General features: G+C 47.9%; 1 protein-coding gene across 1 annotated transcript in view; it reads left to right on the top strand.

Moving 5' to 3' along the window:
• The window catches only part of LOC118936537 (NUAK family SNF1-like kinase 1), a 24,997-nt gene extending 14,170 nt beyond the window's left edge, over positions 1-10,827 (top strand). Inside the window, exons 3-7 of the mRNA XM_090201104.1 lie at positions 1-82; positions 4,236-4,301; positions 4,469-4,588; positions 6,132-6,264; positions 7,583-10,827. The exon at positions 1-82 is cut by the window's left edge and continues 70 nt beyond it. Of these exons, the coding sequence (XP_090057230.1) occupies positions 1-82; positions 4,236-4,301; positions 4,469-4,588; positions 6,132-6,264; positions 7,583-8,706 (1,525 nt within the window). The 3' untranslated portion in view covers positions 8,707-10,827. The remainder of the gene's footprint in view (positions 83-4,235; positions 4,302-4,468; positions 4,589-6,131; positions 6,265-7,582) is intronic.
• Positions 10,828-12,115: the final 1,288 nt, after the last annotated feature.

Genomic DNA, 12,115 nt, shown 5'->3' with positions numbered 1-12,115 from the left:
CAGCGAGCGACGGCGGCTGAGCGAGAGAGAGACACGACACTTCTTCAGGCAGATTGTTTCTGCCGTGCACCACTGTCACAAGGTAAGAGATACGCTGATCTGAGGTCAGTTTTACTCTCTTCTGTATGGTAAAGGCTAGGACCTGGGGAAGGCTGAGCTGATCCTGGGCCTGTGCCCTAAGCCAATGGACATTTCTACAAGGAAAAGCTATGCAGCTGTCCCAACCCACACACATCCATTCTGTAGTTGGAAACCAGAGTTAAAGGGTACGGTACCCTACAGCAGACCAGAGTACATTACCCTACAGCAGACCAGAGTACATTACCCTACAGCAGACCAGAGTACAGTACCCTACAGCAGACCAGAGTACAGTACCCTACAGCAGACCAGAGTACAGTACCCTACAGCAGACCAGAGTACAGTACCCTACAGCAGACCAGAGTACAGTACCCTACAGCAGACCAGAGTACAGTACCCTACAGCAGACCAGAGTACATTACCCTACAGCAGACTAGAGTACATTACCCTACAGCAGACCAGAGTACAGTACCCTACAGCAGACCAGAGTACATTACACTACAGCAGACCAGATTACAGTACCCTACAGCAGACCAGAGTACATTACCCTACAGCAGACCAGAGTACATTACCCTACAGCAGACCAGAGTACATTACCCTACAGCAGACTAGAGTACATTACCCTACAGCAGACCAGAGTACAGTACCCTACAGCAGACCAGAGTACAGTACCCTACAGCAGACCAGAGTACATTACCCTACAGCAGACTAGAGTACATTACCCTACAGCAGACCAGAGTACAGTACCCTACAGCAGACCAGAGTACATTACACTACAGCAGACCAGATTACAGTACCCTACAGCAGACCAGAGTACATTACCCTACAGCAGACCAGAGTACATTACCCTACAGCAGACCAGAGTACATTACACTACAGCAGACCAGAGTACATTACACTACAGCAGACCAGAGTACATTACACTACAGCAGACCAGATTACATTACACTACAGCAGACCAGAGTACATTACCCTACAGCAGACCAGAGTACATTACACTACAACAGACCAGAGTACATTACACTACAGCAGACCAGAGTACATTACACTACAGCAGACCAGATTACAGTACCCTACAGCAGACCAGAGTACATTACCCTACAGCAGACCAGAGTACATTACCCTACAGCAGACCAGAGTACATTACACTACAGCAGACCAGAGTACATTACCCTACAGCAGACCAGAGTACAGTACCCTACAGCAGACCAGAGTACATTACCCTACAGCAGACCAGAGTACATTACACTACAGCAGACCAGAGTACATTACACTACAGCAGACCAGAGTACAGTACCCTACAGCAGACCAGAGTACAGTACCCTACAGCAGACCAGAGTACAGTACCCTACAGCAGACCAGAGTACAGTACCCTACAGCAGACCAGAGTACAGTACCCTACAGCAGACCAGAGTACATTACCCTACAGCAGACCAGAGTACATTACCCTACAGCAGACCAGAGTACATTACACTACAGCAGACCAGAGTACATTACCCTACAGCAGACCAGAGTACATTACCCTACAGCTAACCAGAGTACATTACCCTACAGCAGACCAGAGTACAGTACCCTACAGCAGACTAGAGTACATTACCCTACAGCAGACCAGAGTACAGTACCCTACAGCAGACCAGAGTACATTACCCTACAGCAGACCAGAGTACAGTACCCTACAGCAGACTAGAGTACATTACCCTACAGCAGACCAGAGTACAGTACCCTACAGCAGACCAGAGTACATTACCCTACAGCAGACCAGAGTACAGTACCCTACAGCAGACTAGAGTACATTACCCTACAGCAGACCAGAGTACAGTACCCTACAGCAGACCAGAGTACATTACACTACAACAGACCAGAGTACATTACACTACAGCAGACCAGAGTACATTACACTACAGCGGACCAGAGTACATTACCCTACAGCAGACCAGAGTACAGTACCCTACAGCCGATCCAGAGTACAGTACCCTACAGCAGACCAGAGTACATTACCCTACAGCAGACCAGAGTACATTACCCTACAGCAGACCAGAGTACAGTACCCTACAGCAGACCAGAGTACATTACCCTACAGCAGACCAGAGTACATTACCCTACAGCAGACTAGAGTACAGTACCCTACAGCAGACCAGAGTACAGTACCCTACAGCAGACCAGAGTACAGTACCCTACAGCAGACCAGAGTACAGTACCCTACAGCAGACCAGAGTACAGTACCCTACAGCAGACCAGAGTACATTACCCTACAGCAGACTAGAGTACATTACTCTACAGCAGACTAGAGTACATTACCCTACAGCAGACCAGAGTACATTACCCTACAGCAGACTAGAGTACATTACCCTACAGCAGACTAGAGTACATTACCCTACAGCAGACTAGAGTACATTACCCTACAGCAGACCAGAGTACATTACCCTACAGCAGACCAGAGTACATTACCCTACAGCAGACCAGAGTACATTACCCTACAGCAGACCAGAGTACATTACCCTACAGCAGACTAGAGTACATTACCCTACAGCAGACTAGAGTACATTACCCTACAGCAGACTAGAGTACAGTACCCTACTGCAGACTAGAGTACATTACCCTACAGCAGACTAGAGTGCATTACCCTACAGCAGACCAGAGTACAGCACCCTACAGCAGACCAGATTACATTACACTACAACAGACCAGAGTACATTACACTACAACAGACCAGAGTACAGTACCCTACAGCAGACCAGAGTACAGTACCCTACAGCAGACCAGAGTTAGCTCACACAATAAGACACATAATTGCCCATCTGTGCCCATGTAGCAGCCCATCACCCACCCTCCCCTTCCCTCAGGCCCTCTCCACCTCCAGGTTGAGTGCTGTTCCCTGGGGAGACAGAGAGAGTGTTAGCCCTTTGTCCTCCACAGTCCCTACAGCTGGTGGCTATGACTGATGTCATTACTGTAGGTCCTGGTGGAGTGATGTCATATCCCCAGCTGGGAGAGACTGAGGGTGCATCCCAAATATAGTGCACTACTATGGGCCCTGGTTAAAACAAGTGTGCACTGCAAAGGGAATAGGGTGCCAGCTGGGAGAGGATGACTGACGGATAGGGCTGGCTACAGCTGCTGCTGACATCCTGGCGAGGGAGTTGTCGGGGGGCAACCGTGACATCCTGGTGAGGGAGTTGTCAGGGGCAACCATGACATGGTGAGGAGGGAGGAGCCGGACATAGAGATACAGTAGGTTAGGACAGGGCAGCGCTGCAGTGACAGACGGAAGGAAGTGTGGCAGAGTATAGACTTCCCCTGCTTCCTCCCTACAGATAGAGAGGGAGGGAGGGAGGGAGGGAGGGAGGGAGGGGGAGGGAGGGAGGGAGAGAGGGAGAGAGGGAGAGAGAGAGAGAGAGAGAGAGAGAGAGGGAGGGAGGGAGGTAGAGAGAGAGAAAGAGAGAAAGAAAAGCGAGAGAGAGAGAGAGAGAGAGAGAGAGAGAGATAAAGAAAAGCGAGAGAGAGAGACAGAGAGAGAGAGAGACAGAGAGAGAGAGAGAGAGAGAGAGAGACAGAGAGAGAGAGAGAGAGAGAGAGAAAAAAAGAGAGAGAGAGAGGTCGGCCACATCTTTCTTTGAGCATATCTGCCTTCCCTGGTTAAGTGAATTATCAACACACAGAGCATGGTCAAACTGTTCACGTGGTTCATATTGAACCATGACCACACTTCCTGTCACTGCCTGAATTCCAAATGGCACCCTTATCCCTACATGCGCTGACTACTGCACTCATTACGACCTGGGCCCATGGGGCTCTGGCCCGAAGTAGTGCACTCTGTAGGGAATAGGGTGGCGTTTGAGATGCGGATCCTGTGTCCCACATGTTTAACAGCTGTTTAGTGTGTCACCCAACAACACGGGAGATGTTTACAAGAATACATTTTGTCATTGAGATGAATTAAAGATGCTACATTTATATAGAACATGTGCCACTTGAAAATAACCATTGCGGATGAGCTCACCAAACATAGTAGACAAAAGAAAGGTGCGCATGTGTGTGTGTGTGTACGTGGGCATGTGTGTGTGTGTACGTGGGCGTGTGTGCGTGTGTGTGTGTGTGTGTGTGTGTGTGTAAATGGGTCACAGTTTAATTAGACTTGTCCTGTAATGTCTTTGTAGAACGGAGTGGTGCACAGGGATTTAAAACTGGAAAACGTGCTGCTGGATGAAAACTGTAATATCAAGGTAAGACCTTTGACCCTGTAGAGACATCCATCTCTTGTCTTTCATATTCTGTATTTCAACACAGCATCTTAGCGATAGGAACAGTCTCTTTACAGGTGCAATCAGGGATCTGCGAGTCTTATCCAAGGGTCATTTAACGTTGATTGTCATGATCTTCTCTCCTCCAGATTGCTGACTTTGGTCTGTCCAACCTTTACCACAAAGACGAGCTCCTTCAGACGTTCTGTGGCAGCCCTCTGTACGCCTCACCAGAGATCGTCAACGGCAGGCCCTACCATGGTCCAGAGGTACACACACACACACACACAAAGACACGAATAGCCCACATGGCAGGGAACAAGGGAAATCCTTCTCTTCACTTCTGATCTGTGTCATTCTGAAACCCAGAGAGTCTTATTTCAGACCTGCTGGACTGATCCTGCTGTAAATTATACTCTCTCTGAGGCTCATGGAAATAAGACTCAAATCTAAACTCCCGGGTTCTCACCAGTGGAAAATCCCCAGAACAAATTCCCTATAACAGTTGGATAAGGGAAACACTGAAGGGAACCCCCATCCCAAAAAGTGCTCTTGCTCCCTGGGTCTTCTGGGTTTGTCCTTAAGCTGACAAGTGAAGGTAGTGAACACCCGTTCCTGTCTTGGAGGAAGTTTACTTACACTTACACTTACACACACACACACACACACACACACACACACACACACACACACACACACACACACACACACACACACACACACACACACACACACACACACACACACACACACACACACACACACACACACACACACACACACACACACACACACACACACACACACATCCTGTCAGGCCCAGCCAGCCAGGCTTCACAGCCACTTCCCCAACAGCCAGCCCAGGTCAGCTCACTCATCTGAAAGGAGTCTCAACATGTTACCAAACATAGACCCAGAATGACTATGACTCCAGGAGTTCACTGAGTCCCATCATTTCATGAGGCATTAGGAGCCGCCCCTCTCCCACCCTACAGTAAATCTGACATAATGACCCTTACACCAGCTGACCCTGTCACCCCTCCTCTACTCCCATCTCCTTTAGCTTCCTGAGAAAAGCCCTTCCTCGGTTTGACACAGCTGGTCAAAGAGACCGAGACCGACAGAGTCCTAGCCAACAATCACAGCTCTATATACACGCACGCACGCACACACACGCACGCACTGAGGTTATGGAGTCAGGGGAGTAGACTTCCCCAGAGACTTCCCCATTGTTTCCCAGCTAGCTGTGGTTTACAGAACACTGTGATTCCTGGAGATTATCTCAGCTAATCAGAGAATACGGCCTGTGTCCCAAATGAAACCATATTCTCTATGAGCCCTGGTCACTACATAGGGAATAGGCTGCCATTTGAGCCGAAGCCTACGGTCTATACTGTACCTCAGAGCCAAAGGCAACCTCATCAGAACAGAACCCAATCACTTAAGTCACAGACCTTGACATGGCTTTTACAACAGCAATCAGTGTGCAAAGAACGGAGTGTTTGGAGAAGATACAGAATCGTGTTATTCTTTCTGTTAAAACACATTAAAGGGCCATTATCTTAGCCAGCAGACGGGTGTGAAAACAGTAGGAAGTATAACCATGACAAACCAACAGTAGTAAATCAGCAGCCTTGAGGTCTGTGTGCTACTGAGGCCACCATACAAGAACGCTATGGACACTATTGTAACTACCAGCGTGTTGTGTTTCCAGGTAGACAGTAGTGTTTCCAGGTAGACAGTATTGTAACTACCCGTGTGTTGTGTTTCCAGGTAGACAGTATTGTAACTACCAGTGTGTTGTGTTTCCAGGTAGACAGTTGGGCCCTGGGAGTGCTTCTCTACACCCTGGTCTATGGGACCATGCCCTTTGATGGGGAAGACCACAATAAACTCATCCGCCAGATCACCAACGGAGAGTACAGGGAACCTACACAGTCCTCAGGTACTAGTTTAACTCTGTTGCGGTGTCCTCTTTCTTTCTCGCGCTGTTGCTGTCTTCTCTCTCTCTCTCTCTGTAGCTGTCTCCTCTTTCTCTCTCTCTCTGTAGCTGTCTCCTCTCTCTCTCTCTCTCTCTCTGTAGCTGTCTCCTCTCTCTCTCTCTCTGTAGCTGTCTCCTCTTTCTCTCTCTCTCTGTAGCTGTCTCCTCTCTCTCTCTCTCTGTAGCTGTCTCCTCTCTCTCTCTCTCGCTCTCTCTCTCTCTCTGTGTGTAGCTGTCTCCCCTCTCTCTCTCTGTAGCTGTCTCCCCTCTCTCTCTCTGTAGCTGTCTCCCCTCTCTCTCTCTGTAGCTGTCTCCTCTTTCTTTCTCTCTCTGTAGCTGTCTCCTCTTTCCCTCTCTCTCTGTAGCTGTCTCCTCTCTCTCTCGCTCTCTGTAGCTGTCTCCTCTCTCTTTCTGTAGCTGTCTCCTCTTTCTTTCTCTCTCTGTAGCCATCTCCTCTTTCTTTTGCTCTCTGTAGCTGCCTCCTCTTTCTCTCTCTGTAGCTGTCTCCCCTCTCTCTCTCTCTGTAGCTGTCTCCTCATTTCTCTCTCTGTAGCCGTCTCCTCTTTCTTTCTCTCTCTGTAGCGTCTCCTCTTTCTTTCACTCTCTGTAGCTGTCTCCTCTTTCTCTCGCTCTCTGTAGCTGTCTCCTCTCTGTCTCTCTCTGTAGCGCTTTCTCTCTCTCTCTCTCTCTCTCTCTCTCTTGCTCTCTCCTCTCACTCTAGCTGTCTCCTCTCTCTTTTTGTAGCTGTCTCCCCTCTCTCTCTCTGTAGCTATCTCCTCTCTTTTTGTAGCTGTCTCCCCTCTCTCTCTGTAGCTGTCTCCTCTCTCTCTCTCTCTGTAGCTGTCTCCTCTCACTCTCTGTAGCTGTCTCCTCTCTCTCTCTCTCTTTAGCTATCTCCTCTCTCTCTCTCTCTCTCTGTGTAGCTGTCTCCTCTCTCTTTTTGTAGCTGACTCCTTTCTCTCTGTTTGTCTCCTCTCTCTCTCTGTAGCTGTCTCCTCTCTCTCTGTAGCTGTCTCCTCTCTCTCTCTCTCTCTCTCTCTCTGTAGCTGTCTCCTCTCTCTCTCTGTAGCTGTCTCCTCTCTCTCGCTCTCTCTCTCTCTCTCTGTAGCTGTCTCCTCCCTCTCTCTGTAGCTGTCTCCTCCCTCTCTCTGTAACTGTCTCCTCCCTCTCTCTGTAACTGTCTCCTCTCTCTCTGTTTGTCTCCTCTCTCTCTCTGTCTGTTAAATAATGCCATAGATTGCTGCTAAAGTCCCTGTCCGCCTCACCTTCCACTCTCTCCCAGATGCTCGTGGTCTGATCCGCTGGATGTTGATGGTTAACCCGGAGCGTCGAGCCACGGTGGAAGACATCGCCAACCACTGGTGGGTCAATTGGGGCTGGAAGACCACTGTGTGTGACTGTGACGTCCAGAAGGACAACAGTGGCTGCATCTCTTCTCCAACGCTAGCACGCTTTATCGATTGGCAGAACCGCACCACAGAGTCACCCAGGGTGGTGCCGGTCAAGCCCCCCCGCTCGGAACACCCTGCCGTACCCCCCCACGCTGGCCGCCAGCGCCTGAGGAAGTCCAGGAAGGAGAATGATAGCGGAGCGCTCCACCATCACACCGCGTGGGAAGACAAAGACAAACCAGGACTGAAGAGACCCAAGGGGATCCTGAAGATGCATGTGTCTGAGCAGAGGTCCCACAGCCTGGGGGAGATCGAGCTGAGTCGCTCCCTGCACTTCCACGAGGGAAGGGAGCTGCTCTCCAGCCCCGAGAGAGATGAGGAAGTGGACGATGATCAGGATCGCCTGGGGGTCTCGCCGGCCAAGATGGTGCCCACCCTCCCCAAGAAGGGCATCCTGAAGAACAACCAGCAGCGGGAGTCTGGCTACTACTCCTCCCCGGAGCGCAGTGAGTCCTCTGAACTGCTAGGGGGCAGCACCTCCATGGCCCCACCCGCCAGCTCACCAACAAAGAGGTCCATGGGGAGAAAGGGCATATTGAAGCGTAATGGGAAGTACGGCAACTCCACTTCCTTCCACAGTGGCTTGTCCAATATGAGCTACCACGGAGAGACTCTGGGGGACTCGGGCCTCTCTCGCAGCCAGAGTAAACCCTCCAGTATTGTCTGTGAGGAGATGGGTCTCTCCAGTGTTCCCCCCTTAATGGGAATGGATTGGTCTCCCTCCTCCCCGCAGCCACACGTCAGGGCCTGTATGTCGGCTGAGGATCTACTCCAGCTGGCAGGCTTCAGACGGGGCCTCCAGACGGCTGCAGGGGGGCTCCATGGGGGGAAGGTGGGGACCCGAGGGACACCAGGGTCTCCTGGTGACGACGGCAGCTTCTCTCTGCTAGGGGACATGGATGATGTGACCCAGGTCTACCAACACACCCTGGACATCAGCAGCAATCTGACCTAGAGGAGATCGAGTTGGGAGTTTGGAAGGGAAGGGACATGGGAAGGACAGACACACACTTGAACCTTCATTTCTGGGTTAGGACTGGCCAGGTGTGTTGTGAACTGGGCATCCCAGCCACCTTAATGTACTGAATCTACCCTCTCAGAGACAGTGCTGCTGTACATCTTTATATGTTCAATAGAGCTAAATAAGTATTGTGTTGTATGTCATTCAGAGTCACAAACCATGCTGTGGTGAAGCTCAATGTAGTAGACAGTTAGGACTACTGTTCATGTTATCTCAATGTAATAGACAGTTAGGACTACTGTTCATGTTATCTCAATGTAACAGACAGTTAGGACTACTGTTCATGTTATCTCAATGTAACAGACAGTTAGGACTACTGTTCATGTTATCTCAATGTAACAGACAGTTAGGACTACTGTTCATGTTATCTCAATGTAACAGACAGTTAGGACTACTGTTCATGTTATCTCAATGTAACAGACAGTTAGGACTACTGTTCATGTTATCTCAATGTAACAGACAGTTAGGACTACTGTTCATGTTATCTCAATGTAACAGACAGTTAGGACTACTGTTCATGTTATCTCAATGTAACAGACAGTTAGGACTACTGTTCATGTTATCTCAATGTAACAGACAGTTAGGACTACTGTTCATGTTATCTCAATGTAATAGACAGTTAGGACTACTGTTCATGTTATCTCAATGTAACAGACAGTTAGGACTACTGTTCATGTTATCTCAATGTAATAGACAGTTAGGACTACTGTTCATGTTATCTCAATGTAACAGACAGTTAGGACTACTGTTCATGTTATCTCAATGTAATGGACAGTTAGGACTACTGTTCATGTTATCTCAATGTAATGGACAGTTAGGACTACTGTTCATGTTATCTCAATGTAATGGACAGTTAGGACTACTGTTCATGTTATCTCAATGTAATGGACAGTCAGGACTACTGTTCATGTTATCTCAATGTAATGGACAGTTAGGACTACTGTTCATGTTATCTCAATGTAACAGACAGTTAGGACTACTGTTCATGTTATCTCAATGTAACAGACAGTCAGGACTACTGTTCATGTTATCTCAACCTAATGATAACCGTGTGTTATCTATTTATATTGTTGAAACAGACATATATTGCCTGTGTGTTTTGGTAATTTCAAGACGTACTGAGGTGTATGTACCCTTCAAGGAATGGTACTGTATAATAGTATTGCTTGATTGAATTGACATGAATGCCATACTTGATATTGGTCCTAATCTAGCAGGACATCTATTGTTCAGTATCACAGTGGGAAGGTTGAAGAGCAAACCGTGTGTATTGATATAAGTCTACTGTATGGGCCGTCCACAGGAAGTGCCTTTATTAGTGCTATGTTATCATGTACTGTATTTCCTGAAGGTTTATGGAGGAACAGATAGATAACCAACCAAACTCACCACATGAGACACAACTATAGGGAGGCGATTCACAGAGCTGTGACCACGCAGTCTCCCAAGTCGAAACAACTAGGACTTGTTCATGTTCGTAACCATTTGGTTTCACAGTAGAACTGTCGTTGTTTTAGAAATGGGACTGAAAGACAGAACGACTGAAAGAACAGAAGAAGGTGGGTAGAGACCTGTAGTCAAAACTTAAGTTGATTCACAGAGTTGTGGCTACAAGCCCTCCAGTCTACAGGACTAGCTCATGTGTAGGCCATATGTAAATGAACTGTCGTTGTTTTAGAAAGAGAAATACTGAAAAAACAAGGGGTAGATAGACGTGAGTTAGTGGGAGGGGTTAATGGGTTGGTTGTAGAGGTCTTGTTTGTGGAGGGAAGTTGGGTGCTGGCCAGGGCTGTTACACCTCTTCCTCCCCAGACTGAAGACTGAGAGTGGAGAGAGAAAAGAGGGGGTTGAGAGAGAGAGAAAGAGAGAGAGAGGGCTGAGAGAGGGCTGAGAGGGCTGAGAGAGAGAGAGGGCTGAGAGAGAGAGAGAGAGTGCTGAGAGAGTGCTGAGAGAGAGAGAGAGAGAGGAGATGATAGACAGAGAGAGCGATAGTAGCTTAGTGTAGCTGGGAAAAGAAAGGGGGAGTAGAGAGAGAGAGAAAGGTTGAGTGAAAAAGGTAAAATGGAAAGAATGTTTGGAAGGGTGAAGGGAATTATGTTTCAGCTGACCGAATAAGTTCAGCTTTAAGTTGGGAAGATACACAGTTCAACACATTTCAGCTGAAAGTCATTACAGTCACTGTAGGTGAAAGTCATTACAGTCACTGTAGCTGAAAGTCATTACAGTCACTGTAGCTGAAAGTCATTACAGTCACTGTAGCTGAAAGTCATTACAGTCACTGTAGCTGAAAGTCATTACAGTCACTGTAGCTGAAAGTCATTACAGTCACTGGAGCTGAAAGTCATTACAGTCACTGTAGCTGAAAGTCATTACAGTCACTGTAGCTGAAAGTCATTACAGTCACTGTAGCTGAAAGTCATTACAGTCACTGTAGCTGAAAGTCATTACAGTCACTGTAGCTGAAAGTCATTACAGTCACTGTAGCTGAAAGTCATTACAGTCACTGTAGCTGAAAGTCATTACAGTCACTGTAGGTGAAAGTCATTACAGTCACTGTAGCTGAAAGTCATTACAGTCACTGGAGCTGAAAGTCATTACAGTCACTGTAGCTGAAAGTCATTACAGTCACTGTAGCTGAAAGTCATTACAGTCACTGTAGCTGAAAGTCATTACAGTCACTGTAGCTGAAAGTCATTACAGTCACTGTAGCTGAAGGTCATTACAGTCACTGTAGGTGAAAGTCATTACAGCCATTGCAGCTGAAAGTCATTACAGTCACTGTAGCTGAAAGTCATTACAGTCACTGTAGCTGAAAGTCATTACAGTCACTGTAGGTGAAAGTCATTACAGTCACTGTAGCTGAAGGTCATTACAGTCACTGTAGGTGAAAGTCATTACAGCCATTGCAGCTGAAAGTCATTACAGTCACTGTAGCTGGTACTATACATCCTTGGTAGAACAGCAGTGTGTTAGCTCACTGTGAGTGTTACATATAGATGACCTTCTCTCTCTACAGCCTGTGTGCTGCTGGACCAGTTATATGTGCTCTATGAAGCGTGGCTTGGTGAGAGGGCATAACCTTCAGTTCCACTCTAGAACAGAAATAACCCAGGCAATTATATGTTTCAGTGTGTTTGGGTTTCTCAAACACCACACGGTTGTTTAAATGTCTGGGTTTGTGTCCCAAATGGCACCCTATTGGTTACTTTTGAACGCAGTTCTATGGGCCCTTTGTGAAAAGGAGTGCACTACATAGGAAATAGGTTGCCATTTGGGACACAGGCCCAGACATTTAAACAATCGGGTGGTGTCCGAGAAACCCAAACAGACTGAAGCATATTAG

Source organism: Oncorhynchus mykiss, chromosome 15 (genome assembly GCF_057628025.1).
Source record: "Oncorhynchus mykiss isolate SJ-2025 chromosome 15, ASM5762802v1, whole genome shotgun sequence".
In the NCBI taxonomy this organism is placed as follows: Eukaryota; Metazoa; Chordata; class Actinopteri; order Salmoniformes; family Salmonidae; genus Oncorhynchus; species Oncorhynchus mykiss.
Note: the sequence above shows the minus strand (reverse complement) of the source record. Positions and strands in the feature narration are given on the sequence as shown.